The sequence below is a fragment of the Pan troglodytes genome, chromosome 6 (assembly GCF_028858775.2).
Source record: "Pan troglodytes isolate AG18354 chromosome 6, NHGRI_mPanTro3-v2.0_pri, whole genome shotgun sequence".
Lineage (NCBI taxonomy): Eukaryota > Metazoa > Chordata > Mammalia > Primates > Hominidae > Pan > Pan troglodytes.
In genome coordinates this window covers 172,301,712-172,317,862 of record NC_072404.2, presented here as the reverse complement: position 1 = coordinate 172,317,862, position 16,151 = coordinate 172,301,712, and the positions used below count along the sequence as shown (strand labels likewise).

The window sequence follows — 16,151 nt, the reverse complement described above, 5'->3', positions numbered from 1 at the left end:
TTTAGGTTTGTGTACAAAATTACCAGAAAGCAGAAAGTAGGACAGAACGTAGAAAAGGGCAAACAAAACAAAGAACAAAGAATCTTCCTCCAGAAATTTTTCAAGAACTAATGCCAGACCCAATGGGAGACTCGGGAAGCCAACACCCGTGGCTGGTCGGATAGGAGCACACCGGCCGCCGGCCTGGGAGCCACGCTCGGCCCACCCCTGATGACAGGCATCCTCCCGAGGACCTCTGATTCTCAGTGAGTGTAGGCCATCTTACTATACTCCATTAGCTGGTGACATGCAAACACCTGTGATAAAACTAGTAACATTCAGAAGCTGTGCTAATCACAATGATTTGGGGTAGGACTCCAACACAATCTTGGGAAAAAAAACATTTAATGTAAATGTTTAGCCATTAGAACATACAAATAAATAAATAAGCTCAGAATAGCTGAGAAAAAAACCACAAATAAGTGAATTGTCAATTTCTCTTCAGTCTCAGATATGCTATTTCCAAAATACTGCTAATAAAATATACAAATTAACTAATAAGATATAGAACATTCAACATAAAACCTAAAATAAAAAAGACCAACCCTAATTATTTTATTTCTGTATATCAAGACTACAAATAGCATTTAAACGCTTAATTTATTATTCAAATTAAGAAATTATACATTTTGTTTTGATAATGTTCATTGTCTTAAAAGTGTCATTCAGCTTTCCCACTTTAAAAGTATATTGCTAATTATGGTCAATTAACTATGACAGCCCACAGAGCCTCCAGTGACAGTAAAATACTAGACATAGAAGAGATAAATGAGGATTTAGATCCCCTCCCCCCAGCATCAGCAAAGGGTCACTCTGCTCCCACAGCTGACGCTTTGAAACGCTGTTTGTAGAGACTAAAATCACCCAGCAACAGGTCAGGCCCTGATAAAGTGCCTACTGCAAGAACTACCGACACTCCTCTTCCCTGGATGTGCACCAGGGACTGTCCCGTCTTCGAGTCAGAGCAGCACCAGGAAGCAGAGGGTGCCAAGCATGGCGAGTCACCCCCAAATATCCAGGAAGACAAGTGGGCGCAGCCCAGGGGAAAGGAGGGCGAGCGGATGATGGGAGACCGGCACGGCTAGCATCGGGACAAAGATGCAGCCGCCACTTTGGTTCAAACAACTTTAATGACACCACAGTGTCTGTCCTCCCCCAAGTAACTGGGTATAGTGGGTGACAGATGTTGCAGTAGCTTGGCAGACCCTCCTCCTCCACCTCCCCTGAAAGCTCTCCAGGCACAAAGTGGAGATAGAAATAGGACAATGAATGAAGTCTCCACCTCACATCCACAGACGGTATCTCCAAACCATCATGAGGCAGGCCACGGTATACTGAAAACAAGCATGCTAGTCCCATTTGGGGAAATGGCTTAAAAAGCACAAATAAAATATTACCATCATCATCTCTTTTCCAAACCTAACCACTTTGGGAAAGGCAGCAGAAAAAAAAAATGCCTTCAGTTTTAATAATGAGGCTTGTAAACAATCCAACCACATAAGCAGCAGCGGCCCCATGGCGTCTCAGCCTCAGACCCTGTATCTCTGCCGCCTGCGCAGCCCTGTCTGAACCCTGGAGCAGCGCTGCCTGCTCAGGAGGGCTCTGATCTCACCAGCAAAGCCAAAGCTTCATCTTTGGTTAATTTCACTGAGATGCCACTAGTGTAAAAACTGTGCTCTTCTTGGCAATATTACTAAAGTAGCCACATGGCACATAACGTGTTATTTTAAGTTATTTGAAAAGCAATGTCCATCTAAATAAGTGACCACACCGTAATAAAAATCATTTAAAAAAGGAAGGGAGGGAGGAATGGCAGAATGAAAGAAGGAGCTTAGGAGAGCCTCAGGCGTGCAGTGTGAGTATCCTCGTGGGTCTGGGGAGGCGCTGCTGACGAAGGAAGCACTGGTTCTCTGTAGGGGTCGGACCCCAGCATCAGCTTCAGCTCAGCTCAAAGCCAGCGGCACATTCAATCGCATAGAGAAGTTTACTTCGCAAAAGTGTCTCGTCATAGAACTCGGGGAGCTTCAGCAGGTTCATGCAGGTGCTGGCTGTGGGGAGCCGCTCAAGGTCGGAGCCTCCGTTGTGAATACAAAATGCGGGATACAACTCCTGAAAAACAGCATGTGTGCAAGATGTCACTGTAACAAGCATGGCATTACATGAGTTTTAATACAAAGTACACAAAATGTGCCTGCTCCAATCAGTAAAAAGTTACCATTGCAGTCACATTTTCCCGAAACCACATTTGCTTTGTTGTTGTTGTTGTTGTTTGTTTTCTTTGAGATGGAGTCTTGCTCTGTCGCCCAGGCTGGAGGGCAATGGCGCCATCTCAGCTCACTGCAACCTCTACCTCCCAGGTTCAAGCGATTCTCCTGCCTCAGTCTCCCAAGTAGCTGGGATTACAGGTGCCTGCCACCATGCCTGGCTAATTTTTGGATTTTTCCTAGATAAGGGGTTTCACCACGTTGGCCAGGATGGTCTTGAACTCCTGACTTTGTGATCTGCCCACCTCTGCCTCCCAAAGTGCTGGGATTACAGGCGTGAGCCACCGTGCCCGGCCCACATTTGCTTTTTTAAAAAATTACATTGATGGCTTAGTTCTAACTTACATAAAAGATTATGCACTGTGCTTCAGGCATAAAAAGGGATAAATAACATTCCAGGCCAGGCGCATAGCTCACACCTGTAGTCCCAGCACTTTGGGAGGCCTAGCTGGGGGATGGCTTGAGCTTAGGAGTTCGAGACCAGCCTGGGCAACATAACGAGACCTCATTTCCACTAAAAATAAAAATCAAAACAATTAGCCAGGTGTGGTGGTCTGCCCCTATATTCCCAGCTACTTGGGAGGCTGAGGTGAAAAGATGTCTTGAGCCCAGGAGGTCGAGGTTAGTGAGGTATGATCACACCACTGCACTCCAGCCTGGGCAACACACAGCGAGACCCTGTCTATAAAAAATTTTTAAAAAGGATCAAGATTTATTCTATCTTTCCTGTACAAGCTATTACTCGGGTTAACCACATCATTGGTGAGAAGAAACAAAGCTGTTTTTAAATAGAAAATTCCAGCTAATAAATGATACAATTACGTAATTAGAACACGGCTGTTTTAGAAGCACATTAAACAATGGATCTAGGCAGTGATAAGTGACCACTAAAATCAAGAGGAATTCTGACGCAGAGATCGATCCCAGCGTTGTGGAGAGATGACTCACGAGAAGTGGATCTCCATGACGATTAAGGGAATGGGAAGCATACGACATTCTTTATGTGACGTTATTGCCAAAAGAAGAAAAATTCAAATTTAGAATCTGATGAGACCTCTATCAGTTTTCAAGAGATACAAAGAAGCAACCCAGTTACCCTATTATTTTTATTTATTTATTTTTTTGAGATGGAGTCTTGCTCTGTCGCCCAGGCTGGAGTGCAGTGGTGCAATCTCGGCTTACTGCAACATCTGCCTCCCGGGTTCACGCCATTCTCCTGCCTCAGCCTCCCGCATAGCTTGGACTACAGGCTCCCGCCACCACGCCCGGCTAATTTTTTGTATTTTTAGTAGAGACGGGGTTTCACCATGTTAGCCAGGATGATCTCGATCTCCTGACCTCGTGATCCACCCGCCTCAGCCTCCCAAAGTGCTGGGATTACAGGCGTGAGCCACCGTGCCCGGCCCCAGTTCCCCTATTCATTAAATTACAAGACAAAATTGAGGGAGGTAGAACATCTATAGACCAAATGCATGATGAAAAGTGGCTTGCTTGTGCCAGAATTTAAATAATTGTTAACAAAAAAGAAAGATGATCAGGGAAATTTGAATACTGTTTTTCAGATGTGTTCACGACGTTCTGGTATTTAAAGGTACAGTGTGAAAATTCTCATCCCTGTATCACAGATACCCAGTTCCCATTCCCACTGGCAACCAACGCTTCAGCGTCTTAAGTGCTCCCAGAGATGAAATGCACGCATGAGAAAATGTTCTCCCTCCTTTCGTTTTAAAATTGAGACCGTGAGCACATGAGACACAGTATTCCGTGCCTTGCTTTTCTCATCTGATAATGGGTCTCGGTCATCTTGCCCTATCAATGGTGAGGCTGTATGGTGTTCCATGGACACGCGTGGCACGATGTGTTGGTGGGCACTTCTCTCAGCTTTTTACAAAAAATGATGCAATGAATACACAGTTTCCACAATTGTGCAGATGTATCTGTAGGCAAAGACTGTGTTAGGGATTGCTCAACACAGACTCAATGCATGAGACCTATGGCATGTCGGTCCTCTGACGGCCACGAAGAACCGGTGACTCCACCTTCCTCGTATACACAAACACCATTAGCTACTTGCCTCACATTTGAGATACGTGATTTATGTGTTCTCTTCCAACAGGAAGACAATAAGGCACAGATCGCCCTCAGTCTGCTCACTGTCGCAGCCTGTGCACATTTAGTATCTGGCACGGATTTCAGAGACCTAGCTAGGTCAGCCCTTCCCTGCACACGTGTACACGAAACTCTCTGAGAGGTGGGCCTGGCAGCAGGAGCAGGGGCTTCACCCACATTCACAACTCCTGGGACTGTACTCTAAGAAATGATTAGAGATGCACATGATAATTTATGCACAAGAGGTTCACAGCATCACAACGAAGGAAGAGCTGTAAACAACTAAAAAACAGAAAGTAAACTGGTAAATCACATGATGGGACACTACAAGTCCATTAAAAATATCTCAAAGAATAACACGAGGAAAAATGATCCTGATGTAATGTTGAGTGAAAAAGGTAGCCTAGAAAACTGAACACAAGATACAGCTAAAATTATATTTAAAAATTACGTGACCAGGAGCAGTGGCTCATGACTGTAATCCCAGCATTTTGGGAGGCCACAACGGGTGGATCACCTGAGGTCAGGATTTCTGAGACCAGCCTGACCAACATGGCGAAACCCCATCTCTACTAAAAATAAAAAATTAGCCGGCTGTAGTGGTGCATGCCTGTAATAATTCCAATTACTCGGGAGGCTGAGGCAGGAGGCAGAGGTTGCAGGCTGCAGTGAGACGAGATCACGCATTGCACTCCAGCCTGGGCAATAAGAGTGAAACTCTGTCTTAAAAATATATATTTTTGTGTGTGTGTAACAGGCTGAGCATGTTGGCTCACACCTGTAATACCAGGTGTGTGTGTGTGTAACAGGCCGAGCATGTTGGCTCACACCTGTAGTACCAGGTGTGTGTGTAACAGGCCGAGCATGTTGGCTCACACCTGTAGTACCAGGTGTGTGTGTGTGTGTGTAACAGGCCGAGCATGTTGGCTCACACCTGTAGTACCAGGTGTGTGTGTGTGTGTGTGTGTAACAGGCCGAGCATGTTGGCTCACACCTGTAATACCAGGTGTGTGTGTGTAACAGGCCGAGCATGTTGGCTCACACCTGTAATACCAGGTGTGTGTGTGTAACAGGCCAAGCATGTTGGCTCACACCTGTAGTACCAGGTGTGTGTGTGTGTGTAACAGGCCGAGCATGTTGGCTCACACCTGTAATACCAGGTGTGTGTGTGTGTGTGTAACAGGCCGAGCATGTTGGCGCACCCCTGTAATACCAGGTGTGTGTCTCTGTGCATAACAGGCTGAACATGTTGGCTCACACCTGTAATATCAGGTGTGTGTGTGTGCACATAACAGGCCGAGCATGTTGGCTCACACCTGTAATACCAGGTGTGTGTGTGTGTAACAGGCCGAGCATGTTGGCTCACACCTGTAGTACCAGTGCTTTGGGAGGCTGGCGTGGGAGATCACTCAAGGCCAGGAGTTTCTGACAGCCTGGGCAACAGAGCAAGACCCTACCTCTACCAAAAACAGAAAAAATTATGCATATCTACATTAACACACACTCATGTATGTAGATAAAACACATACTAATTAAAGGAAGGAAACATAAAAAAAATAATGGTTAGAATGGGAGGAAATATAGGTTTCTTATACTTAATCACAATTTCCAATTTTCTATAATGAAAACATTACTTTTACTGAAAGGTAAAAAAAAAATAAAAAAAAATCCAATATAAAAAAAGTGCTTTCTGTGCCAACAGCGCTCCCACAAAGTGAATGTTCCTAATACTTGCTAGACTTTTTTTTTTTTTTTTGAGTTGGCGTCTTGCTCTCTCAACAAGGCTGGTGTACAATGGCACAATCTCGGCTCACTGCAACCTCTGCCTCCCAGGTTCAAGCAATTCTCTTGCCTCAACCTCCCGAGTAGCTGGGACTATATGTGCCTATCATCACACCTAGCTAATTTTTGTATTTTTAGTAGAGATGGGGTTTCGCCATGTTGGCCAGGCTGGTCGAGAACTCCTGAACTCAGGTGATCCGCCCGCCTCAGCCTCCCAAAGTGCGTGAGCCACCACACCCGGCCCCCGTTCGACTTTCTGTAAGTGTGGCAAGCCCACAAAGCGACACGGCACAAAAGGGCACGGATTCTCTGTATGCCCGGGAAGGTGGCGTTAGGACAGGCGCCCGAGGAAGGTGGCGTTACAACAGGTGCCTGGGAAGGTGGCGTTAGGACAGGTGCCCGGGGAAGGTGGTGTTAGGACACGAAGCAGAGCGGCTACGGTGGGCAGACTAAGCTGATTTTCCGGGAAAAGGCTAGAACTATGAAGAAGCTTGTGCTGAGGCTTGAGTGCGTTGAGCATAGGTGCAGATGTAAGAGAATGCTGGATATAAAGAGATGTGAGCATTCTGAACTGGGAGGATAGAAGAGGAGGAAGGGCCAAGACATCCAATTCTAAGTGTCATCTTTTGTTTTATTATGAAGACAATACAATCTTGAGTTTATGTTCAAAAAAATTTAAAAAATAGAAAAGGTAATTACCTTCTAACCATTGTAGTCAAATGTGAATCAAACTAGAGCAATGTCCCATTCTGCAGGAAACTTTGGAAGCACTGAAGCTGTCACAAAGCACAACAGGCACCCAACTGGCCACACCCACATTTCAGTTGGATTTTGTTTCAATTATATGTTGAGTTTAGCATATAATTTATGTTAAGGGTAAAACTAGTAAGAGCACAGCCCACAAAATGCTATGAAGAGGATGGGCGCGGTGGCTCATGCCTGTAATCCCAGCACTTTGGGAGGCTGAGGTGGGTGGATCACCAGAGGTCAGGAGTTCGAGACCAGCCTGGCCAACATGGTGAAATCCTGCCTCTACTAAAAACGCAAAAAAATTAGCTGGGGGTGGTGGTAGGTGCCTGTAATCCCACCTACTCGGGAGGCTATGGCAGGAGAATCACTTGAACCCAGGAGGCAGAGGTTGCAGTGAGCTGAGATGGGCCATTGTACTCCAGCCTGGGCAACAGGAGCGAAACTCTATCTCAAAAAAAAAAAAAAAAGCCTATGAAGAGACTTACATGATTCTTATTACTGATCTTTGTAGGTCTCTTTACTGTTAAATGTAAACTTCATTAAAAAAATATATGTGGCATATAATATGTGCTAAAATCCATTGTCTTTTTTTTCTAATTATAGTTTATTTGCTCCTTTAAATCTCTCATAAAAATGTTAGAATGAGAACCAAAGGAGAACCAGAAATAACATTTATTACACTTATTATTCAGCATTCTGAGTACATGAGGGCAATAATTTTCACAAATGCTTGAATATACTAAAAAGGAAGCATTGCATTTTTGAAACAGAAAAGGATCTCTGAATGAAGGGGTCAGTGACTGCTGGCAAAGTCACTGGATAAATGAAAAGCTTAAAATATATTTTGCAATTAAATGCCACATTTTAGTGTTTCTTTCATAACGCTAATTGAATTTCCTACTTGGAGACTTAAAAGTAAAAAAATGAAGTTCTTCACTGAAATCTGAGTCAAGGGCACCATTTTGTGCATAATTAAATACAGTACAACGGGAATTTGCATTAATTCAGAGTGAGAAAAATCATTAATTTATTATGTGGCCTGATGGTAACTTAACAATTTTCTACAGCACTTTAATGATTTTTTGTCTGTAACAATCACATTTATTAAACATATTAAACTTTAATTAGCTTTAGCAGATGTTATTCTTCTCCAATAATCTGGCACTAAGGAGTTTCATAACTTTAAAATTATGCCTGCCTGCCTTTGCTATTTATAGTACTTCAACTGAAAGACATTCTCTTCCTTTAAGTCTACATTAATTCTGCAGCCCTGGCAAATCCAGGCATACTAAGCTAACCGGAAAGCCTAAATATTAAGATGATTTTTCCAAACTGGATGTCTAACATATAACAACTTCAAAAACACTTATCATGGAAAAATCAATTAAATTTCACATATGTTAGAACATTGAGAAAAATTAAAAAACAGGAAGACCGTCTCATGGATGCTCAAAGTGTTTTCCACGGTATAACTCAATTATGATTGTGCAGGGTCTTGACTGGGGTAGGATTTTCCCTTTTAGTCTATTTGGGATTTTTTTTTTTTTTTTTTTTTTCAGACAGAGTTTTGCTCTTGTCGCCCAGGCTGGAGTGCAATGGTGCAATCTTGGTTCACTGCAACCTCCACCTTCCGGGTTCAAGCCATTCTCCTGCCTCAGCCTCCCAAGTAGCTGGGACTACAGGCATGCACCACCATGCCCGGCTGATTTTTTTTTTGTATTTAGTAGAGACAGGGTTTCATCATGTTGGTCAGGTTCGTCTTGAACTCCTGGCCTCAGGGGATCCACCCACCTTGGCCTCCCAAAGTGCTGGGATTACAGGTGTGAGCCACCGCACCTGGCCAGTCTATTTGGGATTTTAAAAGCTCATGTAAATCCCTCTACTTCTGTTCCCCTAAACCTACGACGCTCATGCAGCACAAGTGGCCATGCACGAACCCGGAGGCATCACGGAGGTGGAGAAGGCTCTCGCACTCCTAGGCACACGTTATTGCTGGCTCTTTAGTTGGCTGTCAGAATGTCTAGAACCTACGTCTGGCAGGACTTCTAATTTTTATTGCTACTCACATGATTAGCATTATCTAATTAGCCAGGAGCTGACAAAAGTCTCTGCATCTTCCAGTGTTTTGATGGGAGCAGGTCCCCCAAACTTCCTTTTATGAAACTAGATGAGATGCATAATTTTCTTATCTCTAGCTTTGGAACAAGCCAGTTTTGAAACAAAGATACTAGAAGCCTTGTCTATCATAATAAATGTTAATGACAAAATTACCAAATGGCATTAAAATCTTTACCGATAAAAAGTCGTCTGCACACCTCACCTGCAGTCCTCCTGCTCTTTAGTCCCCAGCACAGCAAGCCCTCCAGACTCTGCCACCACACAGGCAGCACCCAGCTTTCCCTGCGCTCGAGAGATTCTCCTATCTGGTCACATGGGTCATGCTTCAAATTCTGAAGGGGACCCATCTATTTCTTCACACGCGAACCTGGACGTGCCACTAAACCCTTCTGGGTCACTCCGTTTAGGAGTGTTGCTTGTAGGCGGCAGCGTTTTCCTGGCCCTGTCTCAAAGTCTTTTTCTTTTAATAGGTCAGTTTCTCCGCACTCACTGTTGTAACATTCAGGCTTCTCTCATTTTATGCTTTCTATTTTACGATTCTGAATGTTACTTCCCACCCCCACCCCCCATATCTGGTAAATAGAGTTGGTTCTGTTTGTCTTGTTTTGTTTGCATGGTTATTTTTTCTCTCCAACAATTTGGAAGATTATCATTTCTACTAATATCATTGAGTGATGGTATTCACTAACACGTTTAAGTTTATACGTCTTTATTATTCATTACTTCTAGAACATAACGGCGTCGATGATTGACCTATTTGAAACAAACTCACTGCACTTAGGCCTCACTTCTTTCCACCTCTCTACTGGGTCCCAACTCCAGTTCTGAGGGCACTTACTGAGATGCTGTGTTAGTTTATAGTCAATTTTTAAGAACAGCTTAATTGAGGTGTACTTGACTTACTATAAGATTATCCCTTTAAATGTACAATCCAATGATTTTAGCAAATTTACAGAGTTCCGCAGTGACCCCCACAATCCGGTTTTGGGTCGCTCCACTTCTCCGAAGCTCCCGCTGCCACCTCCAGCCCTGTGCAGCCCCTGACCCGCTCTGTGTCTCTAAATGTGCCTTTCAAAGGACAGTTTATCCGAGTGGAATTACATATAATAATACGTAGTCTTGTGTCTTGCTTCGTTCACTTAGCACAGTGTTTTCAATGTTCATACACAGTGTAGTAGATATCATTTATTCCTTTTAAATTCTAAATATCTCTTAATCTATAGTATTTACTAGCAGTTCATGTACTGTGAATTATTTCGTTTTTGGCCATTATGAAGGCTTGCTCTGAACATTCATAAACACACTGTGTGAAAATATGTTGCCATCTGTACACTCCCAACGGTGGGGCTGCGACATCACATTGACGAACATTCTCAAGATAACTTGCCTGCACCCCTTGAAAATGGGGGTACAGAAGAAAGGAAACTAAAGAGCATGCCAATTAAATGCAACGTGTGGTCCTGGATCAGATTCTATGAAGGACATGAAGGGACAACCGGCCTAACACCTGAAGAGCTGGTCACAACGTGACTGCGGGGCTCCGCTCCCACTGAGCGCTGACTCAGGTCTGAGTGGGGCCTGAAAATGTTCATTTTTAACATGTGCTCAAGTGATGCTGCAGCTGCTGGTCCCAGGCCCACACTGTGCAGCCAGTGGATTCGATAAGGTAAGTGCCGTATGTCAGAGTTCAATTTCCTGACTTGCAATAATTTAATTGTGGCCTTTTAAAAACTGTCTCTGTTCTTAGGAAGTATGTGCTGAGATATTTAGGGAAGACCTCATGTCTTCAACCTATTCTCAAATGACTCAGGAAAGAAATTCATGAAAAGAATGATAAAGTAAATGTAGCAAAATGTTAACAATTGGTCAGTGCGGGTTTAGAAGTTATTTGGTCAATTCTCACAACTTTTCTATACATTTAAAATAGTTTCAAAGTAAAAAGTTAAAGAATAGCTTCACTCAGAAATATAAAAAAATACTTGGGGGGCTGGGCATGATGGCTCATACCCGTAATCCCAGCACTTTGTGAGGCTGAGGTGGGCGGATCACCTGAGGTCAGGAGTTTGAGACCAGCCTGGCCAACATGGTGAAACCCCGTCTCTACTAAAAATACAAAAATTAGCTGGGCATGGAGGCGCACGCCTGTAATCACAGCTATTCAGGAGGCTGAGGCAGGAAAATTGCTTGACCCTGTGAGGCAGAGGTTGCAGTGAGCGGAGATCACGCCATTGCCCTCTGCACTCCAGCCTGGGCGACAGAGTAAAACTCCGTCTCAAAAACAAAGAAACAAACAAAACAGCAACAACAACAACAAAGCAAAAAACCTTAACATTACTTTTTCCCCCTTGAGACAGGATCTCGCTACTACATTGCCCAGGTTGGTCTTAAACTCCTGGGCTCAACTAATCCTCCTACCTCAGCCTCAAGAGTAGCTGGGACTATATGAGTGTGCAGGAACTCTTTCTGGTTGAAGGTTATTTGAAGGTGAATGCCAGCTGGGCATGCTGTGGTGGCTCACACCTGTCATCCCAGCACCTTGGGAGGCTGAAGTGAAAGGGTTTCTTGGGCCCAGGAGTTGGAGGCCAGCCTGGGGAATACAGTGAAACCCTTCTCTACAAAAAATCAAAATATCAGCCAGGCATGGTGGTACATGCCTGTAGTCCCAGCTACTTGGGAGGCTGAGGTGGGCAGATTGCTTCAGCCTGGGTGGCTGCGGCTGCAGTGAGCCGTGATCACACCACTGCACTCCAGCCTGGGTGATACAGCGAGTGCTCATCTTACTTAAAAAAAAAAAAAGAAAAAAGGAAAAAAGAAAGTGAATGCCTATGAAGTTTCATAAGCACAAGTCACATACAGTACTTATCTAATTATATATTATTCTATAATATATATACCACTGTGTGCATTTTTAAATGTTAATATGGCTTTATTTTAATTTACAGTGAATACAGGAATTATGATTAGACGTTCCTGAGGCAATTTTTTTTTTTTTTTTTTTTTTGGAGACAGGGTCTCACTCTGTCACCCAGGCTGGAGTGCAGTGCAGTGGCGCAATCTCGGCTCACTGCAACCTCCACCTCCTGGGTTCAAGCAATTCTCGTGCCTCAGCCTCCCAAGTAACTGGGATTACAGGCACAGGGAACCATGCCTGGCTCATTTTTCTGTATTTTTAGCAAAGACAGGGTTTCATCATGTTGACCAGGCTGGTCTCGAACTCCTGACTTCAAATGATCCATCTGCCTGAGGCAATTTTAATTGCTAAAAATAAGCCAAATTACGTAAGATCAACATTAATTTCCAGAAGTGGTAAAATAAGGCTCAGTAGCATATACACTCCATCAACATCTCTACGTTGTACCCGCTTCAGTTCAGTAGCAAAAAGCCCAAGATGTGTTACAGATTTATGAGACTCATTATTAATATTGCAAATAGTCCCTCCAAATGTAGGGTTTGTTCACAGGCAATCATAACCACAATGTGTAACTATCATATGAATAGGTTATTGTGAACAAACAAAAAAAGCAACCCCAAATAAAACTAGCACCAAAATATATACATCATAACCAGTACTTAATTAAAAATCTAGCTGAAGATAAAAACAAAAGTGTATGTAAAAGGACTTCATTTAACCCTACTGAATGTTCTGCTGCCTTTCTTATGAAGTGGTCTTTAAAGCAAATGTCATGAAAGTTGTGTACCTTAAACCCCAAGAGAGGGGGTCGAGAGCAGCTTGTTACAAACTTCAGCAGTTTGCGCTTTTCTTCATCAGTGAACCCTTCCACAACTCTCCAGAAGACCTTAATAACAGGATGGTCTGCAGAATAGCCTCCTATGGCAAAATGAACACATGCTTTATGAAATGCAAAGCACACCCACCCTTCAGGACCCACAGGGATTGGTCCAGACCCCCACGGAAACTAAAGTCCATGGATCCTCAAGTCCCTTCTCTAAAACGGCGTGGCATGTGTGTATCACCTGTGTACGTGCTGTGCACTTCCATGATCTCTAGAGCACTGGTACAATCCTATCTCATGCCGAGGCTGTGTAAATGGCTGTGACACTATATTGCTTAGCACACATTCAGTGCAGACACAACCATTGCTTTTTCCTCAAATATTTAAAATCTGCAATTGGTTGAAGCCATGGATGTGGACAGAACCCACAGATATGAAGGACCGATTGTAAATGCAAAAGCGGAATTCTCTGCCTCCCCCCGCCCCCGCCCCACCCACCGCCAATTATGTGGAGGCGATGGGTAAAGTACAAGAAGGGGAGAGCAACTTAAGGAGGGTCAAAGCAGGGCCAGGCACAGTGGCTCACACCTGTAATCCCAGCACTTTGGGAGGCCCGGGCTGGCGGATCACTTGAGGTCGGGAGTTCGAGAGCAGCCTGGCCAACATGGTGAAACCCTGTCTCTACCAAATGTACAAAAATTTGCCGGATGTTGTGGCGCGCACCCGTAATCTCAGCTTCTTGGGAGGCTGAGGTGGGAGAATCACTTGAACCCAGAAGGCAGAGGCTGCAGTGAGCTGAGATTGCATCACTGCACTCCAGCCTGGGTGACAGGGTGAGATTCGCCCTCAAAATAAATAAATAAATACATAAAAAGCTAGAATAAGGATCACCCTGTAACTATAAAGATGAATGCGGGCACCAAGAGCTACTGCAGAGGAGCCTTATTTGAAGAACCATGCTGCAGTTGAAAGCCACCGCTGAGCAGACGGCAGAGAAGGGGCTTGCACGTGGCCACAGATCTAACATGACAGACAATGGGTGTCTAGTACTAACACAGCTGGGTGTTTTCCCAGCATGATTTGGTGTCTAAATTAATTTTATCATCTTTCCTTCTAACTTATTATCATTCTGATATTAATACTATGGCTAACAACCAATCTCACTATATGATGAGACCACTATTCTAAAATGTAATGTCTGCCACTTACAGCTTTTAATCTAGTAAAGTGCTCCCTAAACCTAAAATAATTGCTGTATATTGTTCCCTCATTGTTAATATACTACAGAAATAACACCAATAAAATGTCTTAAGTGCATTAATTGGCACCAAAATGAATATAATATTTTAAACCTATTTACTGGCATAGCTGAGATTATTAAAGGTGCAAGCCCTCAGTGCAGATGAGTAATGAAAACAACCGAAGACAATCTCTTGGCAAAGGAAAGGTCAGACTGATTTCATTTCCTTAAACTTATGACCCGATCATGGGGACAACGTGACCTTAGGCATTATTTGCTTTTACATAAAGATTAGGCTTCAGATGTAGGGCAATACAAACTACAGATAAGAGATACATACGCATGGATACACACAGGTATATGTAAAAATGATTTTTTGTAAATTTAGAGTTTTGCAACCATCAGCACAATCCAGTTTTAGAACATTTCCATTTCCTCAAAAAGCTCTCACTTGCACCCAGTAGACAGCTGGTGGGTATGTGGGGTTATCTCATTTGGATTTAAGTGGCATTTTTCTATAATGACTAATGGTGCTGAACATCGTTATCGTGTGCTTATTTGCTTACTGGCCATTTATCTATCTTCTTATGTTAAACATCTGTTTTTTTTTTGCCCATGTACGTTGTGTATGTATATATTTATTTATTTAGAGACAGGGTTTCACTCCTGTCACCCAGGCTGGAGTGCAGTGGCATGATCTCGGCTCACTGAGATCTCACGACCTCCGTCTCCCACCTCCAGTGATTCTCCTGCCTCAGCACCTGACGTAGATGGGACTGCAGGTGTACGCCACCACGCCGGGACTGCAGGTGTGCGCCACCACGCCGGGACTGCAGGTGTGCGCCACCACGCCGGGACTGCAGGTGTGCGCCACCACGCCGGGACTGCAGGTGTGTGCCACCACGCCGGGACTGCAGGTGTGCGCCACCACGCTGGGACTGCAGGTGTATGCCACCACGCCCAGCTAATTTTTAGTAGAGATGGGATTTCGCCACATTGCCCAGGCTGGTTTCAAACTCCTGAGCTCAAGTGATCCACCTGCCCCGGCCTCCCAAAGGCTGGGATTACAGGCGTGAGCCACTGCACTCAGCCATCTGGTTTTTGAACCATGTACATTACCCCTACAAAAGAGTACAATAAAAATTACTTTGAGGCCAGGCATGGTGGCTCACGCCCATAATCCTGGCACTCTGGGGAGGCTGAGGGGGGTGGATCACTTGAGCTCAGGAGTTTGAAACCAGCCTGGCCAACATGGCAAAACCCTGTCTCTACTCAAAGTACAAAAATTAGTTGGGCCTGGTGGCAGGTGCCTGTAATCCCAGCTATTCGGGAGGCTGAGGCAGGAGAATTGCTTGAACCCGGGAGGCAAAGGTTTCAGTGAGCTGGGATCGCGCCACTGCACTCCAGCCTGGGCGACAAGAGTGAAACTCAGTCTGAAAAAAAAAAATAAATTAATAAATTAATTAAAATAAAATAAAAATTACTTTGGAAATATGACCACCTGCAACATTTTCAGAAACAATAACTAGCAGTGATAACATACCTGAATAGTTTGTAAAGGATTTTAGGTCCTCTAGGCTTATGGGAACTTGTGCACCAGAAATTAATACCTAAGGAAAAAAGTTCAAATAATAACATTTGAGGTAAATTTTAAGAAAGCCTGTTCATTTCCTGTGACAAGTGTGTCCCAGAAAGTCAGCAGGTAGGGTACCTGAATTTCTTGCTGATCAAACATTCGGAGCCACTCGAGGCTGACGACATTGGCAAGGCCCTGGCGGAAAGCCAGGCAGTGCTGGCGGATCTGCCTGTTCAGCCTGTAGTCTGCCACCAAGTGGATGTACGCAATCCGGTTGGCGCTGGTGACAGGGATGTCTTTCCCACCGAATTTTAGTTCAACTACCTGGGAATACAAAACGTAAGGATCTCAAAATCCTCAAAGTATGATAATAGGTTAAAAAAAAAAAGCAAGAAACAAATGTTTTAAGGAAATAGGACTTGATGCTTTGTGAACAAGAATCTAAATACGAAAAAGTACCCGAGTATGCACAGCATTGTGCAGATGCCAAGATGCACCTCCAGGAAGAGTCTCCGAAGCCCAGCACCTTATTCTGTCTT

At 44.1% G+C, this 16,151-nt stretch overlaps 1 protein-coding gene across 4 annotated transcripts in view; it reads right to left on the bottom strand.

The window, feature by feature from the left end:
* Positions 1–367: 367 nt before the first annotated feature.
* UBE3C (ubiquitin protein ligase E3C) overlaps positions 368–16,151 on the bottom strand; it is a 131,322-nt gene continuing 115,538 nt past the window's right edge. For all 4 annotated transcript variants that reach the window (XM_528010.9, XM_016958504.4, XM_054655421.2 and 1 more), the window contains 4 exons: positions 15,748–15,936; positions 15,580–15,646; positions 12,761–12,891; positions 368–2,148 (listed from right to left, as the gene is read on the bottom strand). In XM_528010.9, coding sequence (XP_528010.4) covers positions 1,978–2,148; positions 12,761–12,891; positions 15,580–15,646; positions 15,748–15,936 — 558 coding nt within the window. In that variant the 3' untranslated portion in view covers positions 368–1,977. The remainder of the gene's footprint in view (positions 2,149–12,760; positions 12,892–15,579; positions 15,647–15,747; positions 15,937–16,151) is intronic.